The sequence below is a fragment of the Aptenodytes patagonicus genome, chromosome 2, assembly GCF_965638725.1.
Source record: "Aptenodytes patagonicus chromosome 2, bAptPat1.pri.cur, whole genome shotgun sequence".
Taxonomy (NCBI): Eukaryota; Metazoa; Chordata; class Aves; order Sphenisciformes; family Spheniscidae; genus Aptenodytes; species Aptenodytes patagonicus.
In genome coordinates, this window is record NC_134950.1 from 149,454,524 (window position 1) to 149,476,291 (window position 21,768).

At 38.9% G+C, this 21,768-nt stretch overlaps 1 protein-coding gene across 1 annotated transcript in view; it reads left to right on the top strand.

Moving 5' to 3' along the window:
- LOC143157118 (macrophage mannose receptor 1-like) overlaps positions 1-21,768 on the top strand; it is a 34,812-nt gene that overhangs the window by 10,611 nt on the left and 2,433 nt on the right. Inside the window, exons 10-27 of the mRNA XM_076331646.1 lie at positions 340-488; positions 1,363-1,562; positions 2,859-2,986; positions 4,252-4,339; positions 4,940-5,084; positions 7,366-7,401; positions 7,502-7,665; positions 8,174-8,241; positions 9,153-9,253; positions 9,592-9,731; positions 10,930-11,044; positions 11,699-11,880; positions 12,542-12,644; positions 14,161-14,390; positions 16,584-16,749; positions 18,104-18,250; positions 19,326-19,442; positions 20,782-20,949. Of these exons, the coding sequence (XP_076187761.1) occupies positions 340-488; positions 1,363-1,562; positions 2,859-2,986; positions 4,252-4,339; positions 4,940-5,084; positions 7,366-7,401; positions 7,502-7,665; positions 8,174-8,241; positions 9,153-9,253; positions 9,592-9,731; positions 10,930-11,044; positions 11,699-11,880; positions 12,542-12,644; positions 14,161-14,390; positions 16,584-16,749; positions 18,104-18,250; positions 19,326-19,442; positions 20,782-20,949 (2,447 nt within the window). The remainder of the gene's footprint in view (positions 1-339; positions 489-1,362; positions 1,563-2,858; positions 2,987-4,251; positions 4,340-4,939; positions 5,085-7,365; positions 7,402-7,501; positions 7,666-8,173; positions 8,242-9,152; positions 9,254-9,591; positions 9,732-10,929; positions 11,045-11,698; positions 11,881-12,541; positions 12,645-14,160; positions 14,391-16,583; positions 16,750-18,103; positions 18,251-19,325; positions 19,443-20,781; positions 20,950-21,768) is intronic.

The window sequence follows — 21,768 nt, forward strand, 5'->3', positions numbered from 1 at the left end:
AGTTTGGTCCTGACTTGGTGGTCTGTTTGAGGCACCTCAAAGATTTGGAAAGACAATGAAAATAGTAGAATACAACTAGAAGCCCATGTGAGCGGTGATTTGTGACATTTCACAGAACTGGATGGAAAGGAGAGAAGATGCCTTCTGCTGAAAGGAGAAAGTTGTCACTCACCAAATTCTTTTGACCACACTTAAAAGTCTGCTGAGGTTTTGCCTGAAATTCACTGAGGAGCTGTTGCCTTGGGGTCATGCTAGCCTGATAGTGATACCTCAATTTGTACCACTTAGATTAATATTGCAAGGTAATAGGTTGCGAATGAACACTGTTTTCCACTTCAGAAATGAGCAAGCCTTTCTGATTAGTCTGACGGGGCTGAGGTCTGAAAAATATTTCTGGATTGGTCTCTCCGACAGAGAAGAACGAGGGAGTTTCAGGTCGACCAGTGGTGAAATTCCTCTCTTCACACACTGGAACACAGCAATGCCAGGTAAGCTCTGCACAGGCTCAACCCTTGTGATAGGAGTGCAGCCGCAATTCATGCGGGTTTCTGCTTTCCATCCCCTGGTGTTAGAAATTAGAGTAGGCACTTTCTTTTGTGCTTGTAGCTGTAGGTGGCCAACACCATCAGACCTTGTGTTTGACGCCAGTGCCACAACCACCATCACATCCGAGAGTCAGGTGTTGTGTAAGTCAATCCGCGAAGTTGTACAGAAACAGATTTTTAATGGGTTAGACTGAAGGCAATACTATGCAGGAGTTAACAAGGTCCATGGTCTCATTTTTTTCAACTTTTTACAACCAGTTAACAACAAGTCATCAGATTGAGAAAAATTATTACGGGCAGTTTTTTGACCCACAAGGTGCATATGTGAGAAATGAGCAGCGAATGTCCAGCTGTTTTGCATTTCAGCAAAACAGATTAACATCTATGTGGGAACTCTTGCCTTCACGCTAGCTAGTTAAGCCTTAAAACAAACTTGTTGTACTTGATATCAGCTTTCTTGAAATTGAATTACCTGGATACTGAGAACCCCAAAGTAGTTGTCAGGCCACCTGCTACATATGTAAATAAAATCAAGTGCCATTTGCCCTGTGATTTCCCTGGGGTGGCAAGGTAAGGAAGATTTGTATTCTAAACCTGCAAATCTCCAGTTTTGGCAAAGGTGTGTTTGTGAGACTCGTTGGCCCATATCTGGCCTCTGGCAGGAGGTATTAAAAATAATTTTATATCCAGGATGGTTTTTAATCTGTATAATCTGCATCTTCCTTTTCATAATTTTCTATGAATAAAAGCAAATGTCTCATTTCTTAGAGAGCAATTAAGACTTTGGTTTTACTCATTTCTTTTCCATATCACAAAGGAAAGGAGCAAGGCTGTGTTGCCATGGGAACTGGAATTGCAGCTGGATTATGGGATGTTGTTAGCTGTGAGAAGACAGCAAATTATCTTTGCAAACAGCGGGCAGTGGGAGTGCCGCCTCCTGCTCATCCGGTACGGGTCCCTGCGGCCGCCTGTGCTGAAGGCTGGGACGGCGCCTCCCAGGCAGACTCGTGCTTCAGAGTAAGTGTGTGTCTACCTTCACTGCGAGCTTGAGCGTGGGGCAGCCCAGGGGTCTGTGCCCTGGTCACCGTGGTACTCAGGGACCCAGGTGTTGGGTCATTTTTTGGCAACGATGTCCATGGTATTCAAGGGCAAAAAACCATGAGAAAATCCATCGAATATAATGAAAGTCAACAATGGAAAACCTGAAACAATGAAAACAAAAGTGCTAGAAATATGCTTTCTTTTATTTAAATGCCAGGTGAGAACCTCACCTAATTTATTTGCTTCCAGGAGTTTGGGACTTCAGAAAAACATAGTATTGCATCTCAAGAGCTGGCAGTGTCACTTGCATAAGACAATGTTTCTAAGAGAAAACTTATGGAAACCTGGCCCTCTGCCAACCTTTTCTCACACAGCATGTGATACTTTTAGTGATATTTTTAGATCCAGGTTTAGTTTGACATTGGTGACTTTTCAGCAAGTAAAGGTTTTGGGCATTCTCTTGATTTAGCTAAAAATGCCTTAAAAAGTCGAAGGCAAAATAGATCAAGTAAAAGTAAATATGCAACATTGCTCTCCAAGTCTTTACATAAGTATCCTCTCACTTTCTTTCCTGAGACTCTCTGCCTGTTGGGAGGCCAGACATGATTGTAGCCCTGTATTTATAAGGGTCTCAACTTCTATGTCACACTTAATTATTGTTACTAACATTATTGGTTCTGCCAATTACCAAATTGTTGATTATCCTTTCCCCCAAATGTCAAGCATCCACTTCCTTACTTCAAGAATGTACATACTCCATAGTAGAAAGTGGAGCTATTTGTATGCTTGCACCACCATACAAAAATCTCTTCCCCGGCCAGGGTCAGCACCTTGCCAAACGGCTTTCCCCGTCCATACTATCCTTTCTGTTCCAACCTATTGATTTTCCCTCCACCTTCCATTTCTCAAAAAACTCCTGCTTTCTACTGTGAAATACCACAACTGGGCTATTCCATCTTTCTTTGAGCCTTTCAGTGGTCAAAGTTCCAGTTAAGTTATACATATTTTTTTTCTTCTCTGTACATTGTGATGCCTTTTGTTCTCCTCAGACGCCTATGCTACTCTTGCCTTATTTTAAAATAGAGGACGCTAAGAAAAAAATACTTACACTTTACATTACTAATATTTAATATTACTGGTCTTGACAGACGTTATGTTGTCTCATTCAAGAATAAAGTGATACTGATTTTAATTACACAGGCAATTATATATTTTTATATGCCAAATTTTGCACATTTAGTAATTTATTTTTACTTTTTTTTTTCTCAATAGTTTTTTGTGAGAGAGGGACACCAAAAGAAGTCTTGGTTTGAGGCTGAAGAATTCTGTAGAGAAATAGGAGGAAATCTGGTCACAATCAATACAAGAGAAGATCAAATTTTATTATGGCAGTTAGCGTCGTGAGTACTTGCACAACAACTCTTTTTCATTGGAGCTAGGCAAGTGAGTGAATAAACACAATGAAATTTTAAATTAAAATGGAAAATTTTCATCTGGAAATATCATCCTGAAACATTGCTTTAAAAAAAAATCTTGAATATTTCAAAGAGGCTTTGATATTTTTGAAATTTTCATCACAGGTTTTTATCAAGGCTGTTCTCCAGATCTGATCAACTTTGTACATGTTAGTCCCTCTCCCAAAAGGGAGACAATAAAATGTTCAGCTCTAACTGTGCCTTTTTTTAACTGGCTGCAATTCATATTTTAATCAACGCATTCAAAAACACCCTTGAGTAAACCAAAATGCAAGGACTTAATATGGAAATTTTCTGACTATAAACTGAAGACTCCTGAAGTCAAACAGGAATTCATTTTAATTAATTTTTTGCTAGCACTGTAGATACCATGTCCTGCCCACAATGTAGAAATTATGCCACTTATTTTCCCCAAAAATTAGACCACTACATTCTGGTTGTATTCCGTAATGTCAAGAAATCTCAACAGCACATAATATATAGCTATTTAACCAAAACTGCTTCACATAGTGGTGAATCTGGGTTTAATTCCTCAAATAGATTTAAAACTGTCATATAGAAATGTGTTCGTGATCTCGCCCTTCTTCATCGTATTATTTTTCAGTATTGTGAGAAGCTGAACATGTTTTTACTTGTCTGTTAAGTCTCTTTGCTTTAGACTATGAAATCTTTGTGGAGGGATATCTTCATGTTATGTAGTGAATGAAATAGGACTCTATTTTATCTGGTCCATAGGTACGACAAAACAAATAGTGTGAACCATTAAATAAACTACATAGGAAGTACCAAGATGTAAATCAAAGCAGTTGAAAAAAAAATTCACTATTTTTCATTAGTTAAATTGTATTATAGCTATCTATTGATGTTTTACTTTTGCTAAAGCCTCTGTCCGTGAACTCCTGCTACCGGCAAGAGTTGTGCTGCAGCCACAAGGATGGGAGCCTGAGCTAGCTCTGTGCCACATCACTGTCCTTTAACTTACATTCAGATATAGCAAGTCTTGTCCCAACACCGAGCATTATCAAACCCCTTGACAGAGTGCAGGCGGTGAGCCTGGCTATGGGCCAACAGTGAAGGAGCAGCTCCCAATTCAGATGTGACAGAAAGCAGCATGTTTCTGTGCTTTCCAGCATTTATATCATGGCCCCTTTTTCTACACTCATGTATCTATATTATGTGATTTATTTTAGGGATAAAGGAGTGCACACTCAGGCTTTCTGGATAGGTTTGTTTCTCTTAAATCCTGATGAAGGATTTGCCTGGATTGATGGTTCCCCTGTGAGTACTTATTTGCTGGATATTAATTGACTTTCTGTCCTTTAGAATATATAGATTTTCATCTTTTTATGCCTTTTTTCCAATCTCTTTAACCCTTCAGCAGGTGTATGGCAGCCCTTAATCCATCAGCTGAACGGCTGCAGTGCTCAGAGATGGCACTGTCTTAACACAGTAATGGAAGTACAAAATTGCCTGTTTCATCCCTGGTACCATGTTATATCCCATCTTCCACAGTCCGTGCTTTTAGACCTTCACAGCATCCCAGACCAGGCACTGCTGTATGTCAGTACAAAGAAGTCAGTCTGCCATCTTTCACAAAGGGAGATAAACACAACTCCCTCCGCCCATCATTTTTTTCTCCATCAGACACATGCTTTTCTATACTGTGTAATCTTTACACCTTCTTCAGGGAGTGATGGGGAAAGTGAGCTGATCAGCATGACTTTCACAGCCCTCTCAGACCTATCTGAACCCCTATTGATCCCATAAACAAGACACTTGAGATGATGAGATCCTGAAATTGTGTTACAATGGCAATCTATCTCGATTACTTCCACTCAGCTCGAATCACATAGTAATACAGATGTATTTCCAACACAGGTAATTTATGAGAACTGGGATGAAGATGAACCCAACAACCATGAAGAACTTGAACATTGTGTTATGTTTAATAGATCACCTCAAATGCGCTGGAATGACTTGCGCTGTGAACATTTACTTAATTGGATTTGTGAAACAAAAAAAGGTATGATTACTTCCCCATTTAATTGGAGCGATAAACCCAAGTTCAAAAACAAATTGTATGGATTTAAACAAATTGAAAAGAAGAAAGATTCTGGAAATTGTTCATTTTAAAAACAGTTGCAGTGAAGGCAACACATAAAGCAAGAGGAATGTATCGAGATATTTCAATTGTACTCAGATGCAGGAAGTTAAACATGTCCCTATTTACCTCCTTCTGCCATGGGTTGAATAAATTTGCAAGGCAAAGGTACTTATCCCCTCTCCTCCCTGCATTTCTATCTGCTTCAGGCTTACCCAGGAGAGCCAAAGATGCAGGACACTAGAGTTCTTTGTACAAAAGAGAAAAAAGCTTTGCTTCCCACTGTGAAATGAATAATAGGAACCAAAGAGAGGGATCAGTTGCTATAGGAACCGACAACTCTGAAAAAGAGATCAAAAGTAGAGGCTGGTGTAGCCTTGAAGGACTCCTGCATCCACCCGCTTAGCCTGGGAAGCAGGGCCCTAACGCCAGGCCTCCCGCACCTGGTGCCAGGGCACAAAACGGACCTGATGGACGTGCATTGGGGTGCCTGCCAGTGGGAAATGGGGTCTTCATGGGCTGAGGACCCCAAGTGACAACCGATAATGAAAGAACTTGTTTTGCTTACTTGGTCCTACTTTTACATCCCTGCTTCCTCGTTGTAACCTGAGTAGTTGTATGCATCTCTATGGAGCAGGACATTCTTAAAAGCTTCTTGAAATGAAAAGAAAGTTGGATGCACACAGGGAACTAGTAGGAGGCACAATAGGGAGGGGAAGGGAGAAGCAGTTATATAAAAAGCACTGAGTATATCTAATATTTGATGACTCTGCCAACAAACCGTTACCCTTGAGCAGTGAATCAGGCAGCATACTAACATTGAAAAATTGCTTAACCAAAAAGGAAGAATCACTGTTCCCTTGTGGGTAGATTAGTCATACAAATGCACCATCAAAACACTGACTTCCGTATACCAGCTCAAAGCAGTACATCCTGTGCAGCCCTTTCTGGTGCACTGAGCACGCTGCTTTGTACAGATGTGGCTCTCTGCTCTTGGTGAGATTACTCAAGAGGAGTTCAGAAACCATGACATCAAGACTCTGATCAGTTTATCTTGATCCTAGATGACCTTTCAAAAGTAAAAAAAAAAAAAGAATTAGATCTTGTTATTGTGAATCTAGATTATATGATGATCAATGTGAGAGGAGAGATGCTCGGCTGTGGATTCCCTCATATTCACTTAAGACATATTTACTTAAGATACTCCATATTTGGAAAAACAAGGAATGTTATAGTTATGTTAGGATTAAAAAATAAAATCAGAATGAGGTGAAGTATGTAAATTAATCATGAAGACATTTGAATATTTTAGTTCCATTCTTCACTAAATACTTAAGAAGAAAATGTTTAAAAGCTCCCAACAAAAGAATTTTAATTGCTTTTTCATTAGTTTGCTTATTTCTCATCTAAACTCTTCCTGTAATTTCTTTAATAATGTGTTCCTTTCCAACAAACTACAGAAGAAATGGAGAAAGCTAAGAACAGAATTAGTAGTCCTTGTGAAGAACAAATTAACAGGCATCCAAATGAAAGCAGAGCTACCTTTGAGGGGCTATAGCTGGCTCTGGGAATAGCAACACGTTAATTGCTTCCTCCTGGTCCATCCTGTAATCAGAAACTTGGGTTTGGTATCTACTGGCTCTCCAGGACTCTTACAAAGAGACTTTCCTAGTAAAAGCCAAGTTATCAGGGTAGGAGGAATGCATCGAGACTGGAATGCATGGAAATGATGTGTGGTATTAACAAAATACCAGTATTAAGCTTTCGGTACTTGTGGATAGTTTACTACTATGTAGGTAAGCTTGAGAACTTAATACATTGGCTGGATTATGTTGTTTGGCTCTAGTCCCACGAATATAAAAGAATAAATGATAGCATGCCAAGTAAAAATACTAAATAAATTTTCAAACTGATGTAAGTTTCATCTACAAAGTGTTTACTGCATTGTTTAATACAGTGGTTTTGGAGAGATGTATATATGCTTTAAAGATACATATTTTTCACTAGATAAATGTTTCTAAATTATACATATTTTTTAATTTAATCTAGTGGTATGTGCTCTAAAATCTTGCAAATGCATTAGATAACTCATAGTTCGGGTTTTTTTCCTCTATTATACAAAGCATTTGCAACTACGTAAAGCAAATCTCTCTGGATTTTTTTGTATTTGGAATGTTGCTCATGATGATCTCTTATTTTACAGGTACACTGCTAAAACCTGAACCGAACTACAAACTCGGTAGGATTTTTTCCTCTTTCAAAGAAAGGTTTACTGTATAGTTTTCAGACTTTGTACAGACCAGACATGAATGTAATCTATATGATTCTTTATCTTTCAGAATACCAAGCCACTGATGATGGTTGGATTATATACCAAGATAAGCAGTACTATTTCAGCAAAGAACGTGTCCATATGGAAAAAGCACGGCGAATTTGTCAGAAGAACTTTGCAGATCTTGTTGTCATTGAGAATGAAAGCAAAAGACAATTTCTATGGAAATATGTAAGCACTGAGCCTATTAATTATAATTGAATTCTGAAGCAGAGCAGCTGATAAAATAAAGGGGACAGCCTATCTATTTAGCTAGGCAAGAGTCCTGAGCTATTGCCCTACATTACTTATTTATATAACAATATATTTCTTCAGGACCTGTAAAGAAATCACTATTGCTTTTAGTAGGTAGAGGAAAAAGGCATGCAAATGTTAAAGGTGCAGCAAAGGATAGTTCAGGCCCAGGTTGCTTATCTCTTCTAAGGTATGTAGTGTTCAGCACAGTGATTATTGCTTTCCCGTCCAGTGGGTTCCTCACTCCAGGATGGTCCCCATGTCCCTGTTGCCTGCTTGAAACCTGGGTCTGAACCTACAATGTTCTTGCCTGAGGCTCAAATCCTGAAAACAAAAAAAGAAATAGGGGAAAAAAAAAATCACAGGCATGGTTAATGGGCTTCCAGATTTTTGCTTGATGTTGAGGAACTGTTTAGTGCTTAACTGTTAATCGCTTTTGTTTTAGACTTACGCAAAACTCGGAGTGGAATCATATTTCATTGGCTTAGTTGTCAGCTTTGATCAGAAATTCAGGTGAGTAAAGGAAAACTGGTAATGGACAACAAATGACAGTAATTTCATCTCGCTCTATGGAAGCATTTGTGTGTGCTTTCATTTTACATGTTAATAACTGTTGTGCAACTGATCTCTGGGTAGTTTTCAGGAGAAGTCTCAGATCAGAAGTGTTACGTTGTTCTATATTTAAGCAGAACAATGTGTTTTCCTTCCAAATCTGGGAGAGCAAAACCAATAGAAGTTCATGGCTAAGATTCATTTCACTTAATGTCTTACACTGAGAGAACTGAGTTAAACACCCAAGCAACCCTTCATAGGTAGTGAGAAGAAGCAGCTAATTTTAGGATGTTATTCACCTGATCCACTTTAGATATCAACCTTAGGATGAGATTAACTCTGACCAGATCTCCAATGGCTACAGAGAAAGCCCAGGAGGTTTTGATAAAATGTGGATGTAAGGGTTTAATCAGACTAATCCCAGTGGTTCAAGTGATGTGAGCTGGAAGCAAGAGGTGTAAGTAACATCTCACCCAACAGCTTTCTGAAATTGCTGGTAGGGAACCTGTTTTAGAAATCTGTTTGTAGAAGGCTTCCAGGGAGTCACCTTTCCGGGGTGAAAGGGAAGTCCAGGCACTGGCGAGATCTTGGGGTTTCAGTCTTGTCCAGACCATAAAAAGCCTTCCCTTTGAGTATGACATTGTTTATTCAACCTCTGGCAAAATGGGACGCCGATGGGACTTGAATGTGATAGTACTAAACAGATGAGAAGCAGCAGTAATGCTGTGGATATGTCCTCTCCACTATATGTAGAGTCTTTGCCCTCTGGTCACTGCTAATACCTTGCTTAGCGCTTTGCCTAAACAGACCTTGTAACTAAATGACTGCTGGAGATGTCTGTCTGGCAGCCACTGTCCCCTTGTTTCTTTCAGCTGGCTGGATGAGACCCCAGTGAACTATGTTGCCTGGGCTCCAAATGAACCCAATTTTGTGAATAATGATGAAAACTGTGTGATAATGTCAGAAGATTTTGGTGAGTAAAATAGAAACAAGAAATGCTTGGTTGAAAATTTAGCATCAAAATCCAAAATGTTTGCTACATATTTAAATTTGAGGCTACCCCACAAATAGGTAATTGAACAATACTGACAGTTTTTCATAACAAGTATGCTGAGGTTTAAAACCATGCCATCACCATTAGGAGACAAACATACCACAGAGGAAGGAGGAGTGTATTTGGGTAAATGTGTGCGCGGCAACTGTTTCACCTGCCTCTGGAAGGTTTCATTTGTGCTTTATGAATACTGCCTGGGGCTGACTGCTGGTACAAGGGTTTCAGACAGTGATTCTCCGTATTCCATTTATTTACAGGCTTTTGGAAAGACATAAGCTGTGCTGTGAAAAATGCCTTCATCTGTGAAAGGCACAATTCAACTTACTCAGGATTTGCTCCTACTGTACTTCCACCTCTGGGAGGATGTCCTGAAACTTGGCTTTTGTTTAACAATAAGGTGCAGTAACAAATCTCAGCCATATTTAGCAGATTTTCTATAGGTAGAGAAAACAACTATCCCTTTTATCTCACTATATAAATTCTCTCACTTTATACACCAGTTTATTAAGTGGTATTCCAATTAGTAGTGTAGTCAATTTTCATGTTGGCATGTCCGTATCTAAATCTCAAAAAAAGGTGAATTTGAATGTTTTAAGTCATAATTTTTGTTAACGTCCTTGTGCCTTTAGCCATAGTTACTTTTTCAGTTTCTAGAATCTTCTGTCTATTTTAGACGTACTTACTGCACGGAAATCCTGTTCCATTATTCTTATCTGTAAGCGTAAGCGCCTTTTTCTGAGTAACAGAGATGAAAAAATGAAAGGTCACACTTTTCTTACGTAATCAGCTATCACAACAACTCATCTTAAGTTGAGTAACACAAACAGCAATAAATGTCAAATCAAATATAGAAAACAAGCAAGTATTGTTTTTTGCTAAGTTAAGCAAAAGTACACCTGGCCATATGAACTTAAAAAAACCGAACCAACAAATGAAAGCAACAAATCAATCCCACAGTGCAATCAACAGGAAAAGTTTTTATGCATTCAAAGGGCATAAAAAAGGAGAAACAGCATATGCCAGTTAAAAACCATGTCTTCTGTCCCTCAGAACATACACAACCACAAAAACAATTTTTTACACTGGAAAAATCCCCATAAGATACTAATACACGGTACAAAAGAGCACTTCTTCCTGACGCTGTTCCACTCATGCTGAGCGCTCACACAAGCTCAGGCTTTAGCACTAAGTCTGTGGTATAGAATTGAAAGAACTTGACCTGAGAGATGCCTGCCCCAAATTATGTTCCCAATCAGGAAATAGTTTCAGTCCCTCAAAAATTCTACTTTTCAGTAATGTGACCTGAAATCTCTACTCGTGCACCTTGGATATCTACTTAAATCCTCAAAAGCTTTAGGAGGTTGCTTGCTCTTGCCCAGCACTAACCTTGCACAGCCCACAGGTTTGTAAGTGCTGCACACGCATCACTGTGACTAGCTGGGTGTCCTTTCTGCTGGCTGAAAGCATTCACATTTCAGCAGATGCCCCGTCTGCTGCTCTTTACACGCAGGGACTAGAACTGAATTAATCAAAACCAATGGTTTTAATACTCTCTGACTCCTAAAATTTTGTCTAATCCTTTACTCTCCCCGCAGTGTTATAAAATATTTGGATCCAGAGAAGAAGAGAGACTGACTTGGCACTCTGCAAGAAGTGCTTGTATAGAATTAGGGGGAAATTTGGCCTCTATACACAATGAGCAAGTGCAAGGTATGACAACTGAACCTTTTGGAGCTAAGTATGAAGCCAGCACATTTCACTATTTAATGACAAGGCTGAACTAGCCCCAGATCTAAATAGCATAACCGATGAAGGAAGACCCGCAGCTGCTTGATCCAGAGAGAAGACTGGAATGAGATATTATGGCACTTCCCATCTCTTGGCAAAAGTGTCATGTGGAGGGAACGGAATAATCTGTTCTCCATGGCCTTGGAAGACGGGATAAATAGTAATAGTTCATAGTAATGAAATGCCTGCAGATATTCAAGTTAGAAAGTAAACAAACATCCATCAGAAATGACATATGTGCAGTAGAAGTTACCTTGGGGAAGACTGATTAATCCTTTTGAAGTTCCTTCTAGCCCTAATTTCTATAATATTTCCAAGAAGTCTGTATGATTTTTATCTAAAAAACTTTTCCTTTTTTTTTTTAATGAAAACAAACTGCTTCAGTTCAATTACCCCTTGTAATTTTTCCTCTTTTACTATTAACTCATAGTCTAACAATACTGAACTTGATATTTCCAGTATTTTAAAAAGTTGATTGGTTGTTTTATTTGGAATTTGGTTTACACTGAATTTGAAGAAAGGCAACTTGTCAGCTACTCTCTTTCTCTAATTTTTTTTTTTTTTTTTTTTAAATAGCATTCTTCACCTTCCACCTAAAGGATGTTGCCAATGAAACGTGGATCAGACTGAATGACATTAACAGTGAGGGTACATATCTTTGGACAGACGGAAGCTTTTTTGACTATTCAAAGTGGGCAAGACAATTCCCATTTAGAGATAAATACATGGAAGTTGACTGGAAGTATATTACAATACAGGTAAACAGAAAAAAAATCAGAAAATGCGTAACTTAGATAACATACTCAAGTTTAGAGTAATCAGCCTGACTTCTGGCTCAGCTAGGATCCTATATTTCAATGGCTTAAAGCAGAAGGCAACTGGATATTTCAGAGATCAAGTTTTTAAAGCTGTACCCAGAGATTAATAGGCCTGTTTCGAGACTACACTTGTTATTCCTTTGCAGAAGTCTAGAACTGCAGAAAAGGAGTGCTGTATTATAATTACTGCTAGAATTAATTAAAATTATTAGACTTATTAGATTTTACTGAAAGTATTCAGTATTACTAGCTGGGATTTTTACTTCGTTTTATTGTTTTTCCTTGTACAGCATGAATCCAAATGAAAGTTCAACAAATTCAGTACAGATTACCATAAACTACATAGTAAAAATAGCTTTGGTGCACTCCAAGAAATTTTAATAAACTGACAAAAGTTCTTGCAGTAATCTGCCAAGGAAAGTACATTTGCTTAAGATACATAATATAAAATGTTTAATTTCCAAGAAACAATAAATGAAAATTAGAGCCAGAAAATTAGAAAAGAAAGCTATTAACTTTGTCTCCTCAAACCTATTCCTATTATTTTGCCAGACATTTTGCACTTTATCAGCTACAATTTTCTTTTTAAATTTTTCCCTAGACTGACTGTATTGCAATGACAAAAAGATCTGTAGATGAAGCAGGGTACTGGGAAAACACTGACTGCCAGCATAACAAAAGCTATATTTGCCAGATGGACAGCAGTAAGTTTCATTTTTCACCTTCTTTGTTGGAAGACATTTACCGAACAATCTGACCGTATGAGTCCTCAGTTGTAACTGCCTGGCTGTGCCTGTAGCAGCCAGGGTGAGGGAAGCGGGGCTACTTTCCCAGCTCAGGAATTCCAAACACAAAACCCACTCTGGGATAAGGATTATAAAAAAGTTTTGGCTTTATGGCCTCTCCCCTACCAGCATACCCACCAACACTCACAGAGGCTGACTTCACCTACCCTGCAGACACCTACACTTAAATCAGTTGCCTGAACATGGCGAGTAGACACTTTGAAGGCAGGATTCACCTGCCTCATCCTGAGGCAAATGCCCAAAACAGGTTAGAAGAGCTATGCCTTCAAAATGCCTTTTTTCTCTATTGACAGAAAAGTTTAGCCATCTGTGCTTTACCCAACTAGCACAAACATAGGCATCTGAATCAGGTTATTTTGCAAATGCAAATACAAAGCATAAAGACAAATCCATCAGTGACCTCCACCATAGGTATGTATCTTAGCTAGTTAGACAATACACTAAAAGCAGCTTTCCCACCCTGACCCCCAGACCTACCCCTTCTCATTAAAAAATCCTCAGGCATACTCCACTGGGGGGTTAACTAAGGTCAGTTAAACCAGTTATTTTGCTCGTTAGTCTCTAGCAATGCTTTTATATCACAAGACCAGCAATAACCAGAAGGGCAAAAGTTCTGGTTTTATTTGTGCATCCTCCAGGTGGGAGACACATCCGGAGCACAGCTACACTGCAGAGTCTGCAGGAATAGAAACAGAGAACTGCTGAGCAGCAAGTGAAAATACAGGAAGAAGCCACAGCTGGGCCAGATGCTTCACAGCTCTGTCCCGTGCAAGTGCAGAAAGCTGCACAAGGGCGTCACTAGCAAAAACAATTGCCAGGGCGTTCTTGACACTGACTGGACATGAAGGCGGTTTTTGTCCTTTTTTCTGTCCCCATCACTAGCTCTAGGTCTTTGTCTTCTACTCCCACATATATCATTTAAGGTACAATGACAGTTTCCTTTTTCACTTCATCCTGCATGGGAAAGAAGCAGCAGCAGAGCCACAAACTTTGCTTAGAATGAAATTCACCCTTATTTTGAGACTGAAGTGGTGTGGAGATCCTGCACCGTGCTTGTGCTTGGGAGGAATTTGACCTGCACTGCAGGAGGGGAACCTAGAGAGCTCGGGGGAGGATCACTATGTGACCAGGATTCACATATTTTCATCTGGTGCAGTGTATGTCTATAGATACGCACAGCTTGTCCTCTGCCTCTCCCTAATCCCTGAATATGTTATTTACACTGTAGTTACAAATAATTCCAAGTTACTGTTAAAATATGTCTCCTGTGTTTTAAATAAGAAATGCTTTTACTTGCCGCTTGTGCTGCCACACTACATTCATCTGTTACTCAAAAGTAATACTGCTATTCAGGCAGCTAGTAATTTTCACTGTTTTCTCCCCTTCCTCTTGAATTTGTACCTCTTTCCTACAGAGCCTGAACTGTTTCATTCCACAACTGCTCCAGATTCTGATTTCGTCCATTATGGTAACAGCAGCTATTTAATCATTCCTTCTAAAATGAATTGGGAAGAAGCAAGAAAAGCCTGCAAGGAGAAATCTTCAGAGCTTGCCAGCATTTTTGATTATTACAGTAATATATTCCTGCTGCTGCAGGCAGTGCAATATGGAGAGCCCTTATGGATTGGGCTCAACAGCAATGTGGTAAGATTAATAAATTGATAGGTGGTACGGTTAAATGTCATGATTGGATTACTATCAGCAGGGAGAATTGTAGCATGAATAGATTTAGGAACCTAGGACTGGTGGACAGCACTCACTTTGTTTAACTTCATCCATCTTAAATCATTAAATTCCATCTTAGGCAACGGAGAAGGATGGCAACCTCTGAGAGTATGGGCCTCTCTACTGATTCTATGGGAATCTTAGACACTTAGGTCAAAATACCTGGTTAACTTTTAGATGGCCATTTTTAGAAGAGGTGAATTCTACTCAAAGGGACCAACAGGGTCATTAAGGCTAGTGCCTCATGATCATTGGCAGCTGTAGCTTTTTCATTACTTTTTGGTTCAGAAGGGTTCACGGGACATACCATGTGTCTCTGAACACCCTCCTTGTTATGCCTGCTAAGTCCCAAAGCCTAAAAGCAGTAAAAGCTATACTGTACCAGAAGAAGTGAATACAGAGATCCAGGTCCACCACTGTGTAAGGGAACACTTGGGTGAGCATCAGTCTTATTAGGTCTGTGACTGAGTGCCAAAACGAGCTTCAGCTTCTCTGGTGTATATGCAGTTGCTCAATGCACTTAACTATCACGTTTCTATTGCATTATTCTTTGAGCTGACTAAACTACCTTGATAATAAAAAGAGCCTTTTCATCAGTAATTATTTTCTTAACTAGTGATTGCCGTTACTAATTGTGATTCCACACTGATACATGATATAGCAAAACATGTCTGAAATTCGGTATCCCTAGGGAGAACTTACAGTAAATGTTGTGTAAAAATAGCGTTTCTGATTATATGATGCAGCAGCACTCTGATAAAGCCTCTTAGAAGGCTACATAGCCTGAGACAATTAATTTGTTGCTGAATACGTATTTCCATGATTCTAACAGTGCCTCTCCCTACCAGACAAAATGCTTGGTCTTAGAACATATAAGTGAATGCTAGTCACCAACCTTGACATGAATCTTCCCACTTGCATAAGTCCACAGGACGTCTCTATCCAAAACAAAATAATAGTGTTTAAGTCCACTTGATATCAAAGTTGGCTATTTTTACAGTCATAGAAACATGGTTTAGAAAGCAGTTAAAATTCCATTACGATCAGGTTTGGATCACGGGATGTGTTCTCCTGGCCCTTATAAATAAGCCGGCCCTGCTGTTGCAGACCGAAGCTTTGTGGTTCCTCCTGTTCCCCAGGCAGCAATCTTGCCCTGATGGTGCTGAGCTCAGAAGGGGCTTGTGTACCTGGCCTCTTGACACATCTAGACACTAGAGTGGGATCACAGTTTACCCCTCAGTTCTTAATGTCAGCAGTATACTGTCTGGGTCTGTTCCCTTTTCCTTGCAATTCTTCTGATTCTTCCTGGGGAAAAAAAAAAAAAGGGCGGGGGCAGTGGGGGAAGACTAAACAAAGAGTCAAGACTTCCCGCTCCAGTGTATTTATCTTTTGCTCCTAACAAACTAATAATTTTCTCAGATTTTCATAGTGATAGCTGCAGTGAAAAGGAGGCCATGAAAGAGAAAAGGAAACGCTACACTGCCCAAAAGAAATGGGTCCTTTTGTTTCATATGTTTTTAGATCCTCTTAGCCCTCTTCCTCCACCACCATTGCCAGAAGAATGAATGCTTGTTTGAAGTGCAAATTTGTTTGCTGCGCAATATTACATGCTACATAATATCTTTTGCTCCTAACAAACTAATCATTTTCTCAGATTTTCATAGTGATAGCTGCAGTTTGCTCCTGAATGTTTCTCCTCAAAACTTGAGCTTAGAGTCCTTGTTTGACTCCAAGACCCACTTCCACCTGAGCTTTTCACAGGTTTCATGTTCCTGTGCTTACGTTACTCTTCATGGTGACCTGACTCTTCTGGGATGGTGATTCCACCTCACAATGTTGCCCAACAAGCGACTGAGCACCAGCAGTACCCAGGAAGCATCATTTAGCCTTCAAAACACCTTCAGGGGCTGTTTCAGCATGGGAGGCATACTGCTGTGTCTTACTTTTACATTGCTGAGTCCTGATTCAATTAATATTTTAACAGTACTAGCACAGATATACAAACTGAGCTTTATATATCACTGTGAAAATGTGCATTTGTATAAATCCACTTACCTGAAACAACCGATGAGAGTGTAGAAAAATTACGTCAAATGTCTGTTTCAATTTTAGAGTTATGGTTATTACAGATGGACCGATAAAAGGAAAATAAATTTTTCTAAGTGGTACTATGGAGAACCAAAACAGAAAATAGCCTGTGTCTATCTAGAGCTCTCTGGGAACTGGAAAACAGCACCTTGTAATGAAAAATATTTTCCTGTCTGCAAAAAATCTGAGGGTAAGCTGTGGAGGTGACTTTTGGTTTTATGGCAGAAACCTTGCTTGATCTGCTTTGACTGAAACACAAATTTCTAAGAATTTATTAAGGAACAATAAGCCTGAGTATGCAATGTCAATACCTTTATTTTGCATGACCAATGTTTTATTTTGATGGAGCCAAGACACTGCCATTTTACTGGACTGGGGTGATAACTGCCGTAGGAGTTATCCTACGTGGCAGGGAGATAGAACATAGAGATTGTGGGAGTACTAAACATTTCACTTCAAGTCTAGAAGGTGAAATATTTTTCTGACAGGAATTTTGTGGGAAGGATTGCAATCAATAAAGTCCACTGAGTATAAAATAAACTTTGTTCCTTCAACATAAGCGGCGTTCATATACTGGTTACGGCTTCACTGTTACTAGATTCTAAAAACTGGGGAAAGGAGGAAGAGTTGTATCTGGGAAAAAAGAGTCTGTTATTGGCCCAAGCAAAAGTTCATACTTCATAGTGATTCTACGGGTGTCACTGAGGAATACTACAAGTTAAAAGCTACAGGCAAACCTTAGGATGGGACTGAACCTTTTTGCTTTCTCATTTGTATTAGAGCAATTGCTGTTAGCTCTAGTGACACAGAGTTAATGGAAATTCTGAGTTTCTTTTAATCTGTTTTTGTGTAGTTTTTCTTTAATTTCCTTTCCAGACCATGCTCTGAACTTCATATCTGTTCATTTGCAACTTTCATTTTAAAAACGCATGTACTAACTGACAGTGTTACCGTTTCATTCCATAACGTCATTGCTTGCAGAAAAATGAGGGGCTACTACATAAATATTCGATGAGCTTCAGATTATTCTATGCATTGTCAGAGTTAAAGCTGTTCTGAAATTTTATGTAAGGATTATTATCTTTAGGAAAATATTAAATGGGAAATTTCCACAGTAAACTATGATTTAGATGATATTTCATTTAAAATCAAATTGATATTTGAACCTCTTGAGAGTTTGGGAGTTTTCTGGCTTTTCTTTTTCTGCTTTTTACTGTATCTTTTATTTATACAAATTTGTTGGTTATAACAAAATAAACTAGAACCAAAAACCCCTGAACACCCAAATATCCTTGAGACAGTCCAGGTTTGATTTAGCTGGTAACGCAGAAGAGTGCAGGCTCACATTGAATCATTCAGCTGTGACTGAGCAGTTCTGCTCCTCATTGTCACTCTTGACATAGTCACTGATAATTCTAGCACTGTGTGCAGAAGAATATTTTAAGTACCTTTAAGAAAGGGGTTTTTTTTAAAACTTGATTTCATATCTAAAGAACTGTAATTCCTACTAAATGAAAGCATCCATAATATCTGATTTCTTCTAGACGTACTTCCTTCTGATCCCCCACAGGATATGGGAAAATGTCCTGAATCTGACCACGTATCTTGGATTCCTTTCCGAAGCCACTGCTATAACTTCAATGCCAATGAAATGAGCTGGGCTCAGTCTGTGACTCAGTGCGTTCAATCAGGTAATTATTATTTTTGCCCAAAGATAGGATTTCAATCTTGATATAAAAAAAAAAATCACTTTAAAAAAGTCTTGAAAACTAATGCTGCAAAATCTACACATATCAAAAAAAGGAAATCAATGTCTCATTTTTCGCCATTGATGTTGTTTGCTTTTCAGTTATGTTGAAATTAAGGTGATGAATTTTCCTTTTTTCCAGCTGTGCTTGCTTCTTGTTATATTCATTCACAAAATTTCTCTTTTTAGTAAGATTTTAAAATGGGTTAAATTCCCTCCAGCCTTATCCCTTCTTTTCCATATCTCTCCCTACACAAGAGCAGAATTAAATATCATAATAACAATCACTTATTTTTAACAGGGGGTGTGTGATCCAAAAGGCGTTGCATGTTCTGCCTGAAAGTCCTTGCTCTACCAGCAGGGCTCCCTGGCAGCCTGCAGAGCCAGGGGAGGGCAAAGGCTTCCCTCCCCCATCTCAGAGGCATCTGGTCCTGGCCAAGACCATGAGCTGCTCCTTGGCCCTCTTCCACCTGTGCTGCTGAATCATCAGCTACCTCATCCATGCTTCAGGAGGCCATGAAAGAGAAAAGGAAACGCTACACTGCCCAAAAGAAATGGGTCCTTTTGTTTCATACGTTTTTAGATCCTCTTAGCCCTCTTCCTCCACCACCATTGCCAGAAAAATGAATACTTCAGTTTGAATTGCAAATTCGTTTGCTGCGCAATATTACATGCTGCATAATATCCTGTCAAACTATGAAGAACAAATAAATAGTCATCAATAATACCGATGAAAAATATTATCCAATCACTTGAAAATAATGTGCACTTTGCCTGGTGTTTAAAAATCATCATCTTCACTGTGCTTTCATGTCTTTCATTTGTGATGACATCACTCACAGTCTGTGCTGTTCCCCTACAGCTGAACACTACTTTCTGGTCTCTACTCAAATCCTTGCTTACTGCCTACCAGCAGGAGAGGTTTTATTATTAACCTTATCCTATATCAACGGCTGTAACTACCACTGACTTCTATGGCAGGGGATACCTCCAATCATCTTCTGTTGGTTTTCTTATAGGTGGTGTGTTGACTTCTGTAGAAGATCTGGCTGAATCAAACTTTTTAGTAGAGCATGCAGACTTATTCACAACCAAGACAAGTGGCTTTTGGATAGGAATATACAGAAACGTAAATGGTAACTATTTTAACTATAGTCTATAAATAATTATAAATAGACTTTGTTAAATGGACAGAAATATGAATAAGATACATTTTTGTTTTTAAGGAAGTAACTGAAATACAATATAAGCTAATTAAAAACAAAAAGATAGATTGATAGCATATAATCTAAAATTTTTGGAAGTTGATTTTTTTTCCAACAGGTGTGAAAGGCTGTAGAAAAGAAATTTGCCTGGCTTCAGTTATGGGTCTTGCATAGGTCCACCAAAGGGATGCCACCATGTGGGACTGCCTCAATTCAAATATCTTTTCTATATCTGGCTCAGTAGCAAAGATGTAGAGAGGTGATAGGAATATCTCTTGAGAGGCACAACACAGAAGATACTGTTCTTTAAGAAAGTGAGATATAACATGTAATTTCAGCTGTCCATACCTGAGGCAATCATGGGGCCTCATTTCTAAATTTGAACGATCCAGGAATTGCTGTAATTGATGATAATTTTGCACAGCTGCTTACGCTTGCAGTGTCACCAATGACCTTCACAGAGGACCACAGTCAATGACATGTATCCGTCCCTCTGACCTCAGCCCTCCCTGAGGACGTCTCCTATTCCTGGTCTGTGAGAAAGCCTTTCCCACCCCGTTTGCTCTGTGCCCCGGTGGGGAACATGTCCCGGCTGGCTCTAATCTTCTCACGGCTGGGGAGCACCCGCATGGGAGTTACGGGTGTCCGGCTGGAGCCCACAGCATCGAGCTTCTCTGTATGGAGAAAATGAGGCTGCTGGCTGCCAGAAAAAGAGTGCAGTGGAAAACATGCGCTTGGAAGAAAACAACACTAGTGGCAATCCACAATCAGTCAGAAAGGATTTTTTTCTTTTTAGATTAATTTTAACTCATTGATACTTCAAAATTTTTGTTTCAGAATTTATGCAAAAAAGAAATGTCTTAATTTTAACTATGCATATGTTTAAGCGTTACAGTAAAAGTTGCTTGATTTTCAATGACTGCTGCTGAAATAAGAATTTAGAAATTAAAAAAAAAAAGCATAGCTTTATTTTTTTTCAGTTTGAAACTTTAGTACCCGAGACAAAAATATGGGGATATGTAAATTAAAACTAAGTTATGATTGGCAAATCTGCAAATCATAATTTGGAAAAGCATTTATATTTTTTTTAAGAAGAGAATCAAAAGAAATAAAATGCATTAGAAAATAACCACAGATGGAATTTTTGGAGAAAGTAGTATTGCTTTATTAGGCTCAGTAAAGTAATAATGTTCATATAAATACTCACTAATATTAGCGAAGATCTTTGATGTGGAACTATTAGTATTGCTACTAACATTTGCAACATTAGGGCAGCTGCTTTGGCAAGACAACAGTGCCTTAGACTTTGTCAACTGGGGTGAAGGACAGCCCTCAGAGGACCAGCTTGATTACTGCGTGGGGTTGTCTGCATTCTCCGGCTACTGGAGTATCCTTCCTTGCTCTTCCCCAAAGGGTTTTATTTGTAAGAAACCAAAGAGTAAGTGACTTCTTTAATATTTGCTCTTGATGCTTATGGTTTGATTTCAGTAGTAATAGCACAATATGGTCGTTACAAAAGGCCAACATAAAATGCTGTATTTACAGTCTTCCTTATCACCTGTTTCAACATTCAGACAAAAATAATATGAATATACAGTTATCCTTTTTTTGTCTGCCCTGTTCATGTTTTATTGCTTCATAGCTTCAGACTTTCTTGCATTCTGTGATAAATATTCAATTAATAACTGAAGATGATCAATATTTTCTGGAAAATTTTTAAACTCCTTTGTCGTTTTGCTCCCCTCCAATGTACACACATATTTTCCTGCTAACATTTGTATTCACTTTCTATGGAACAAAGGTTGCATCAATAACTTGCTTTTCTTCCTCTTGCTGTACTATGACACATGCTGTTCTAGTAAGAGATGGATGAAGCAATTCCATTTAAATAATAACAGAACGGAAGCATGATCCAGAGCGCGTATAGTGACCTTTGAAAATAGTAGAAGTGGTTTGGTTAGCTTTTTTTTTTTTTTTTAAATGTTGTGTTTCTGTGTAACTGAGCACCATCTGCTTTGGTCAGGAAGTAGAAGTATCAGAATATCATGAGCCAAACAGCCATGTGGTATTTTGGAGTTTAAAAAAAAGTATGATTTCCTGCCCTGTTTCGCAACCCCGAGGTTAGGGATGTTTCTGAGGTTCTGTCCTTTCCCTTCCCAGAGCAAAGCTGCAGCTGGCGGGGAAAGTAGCTGTACACATTTATAGCAGTGTCAGAGCATTTTCTGAAAAGCAAAGTTCTCCTTTTTGGGCAACTCCT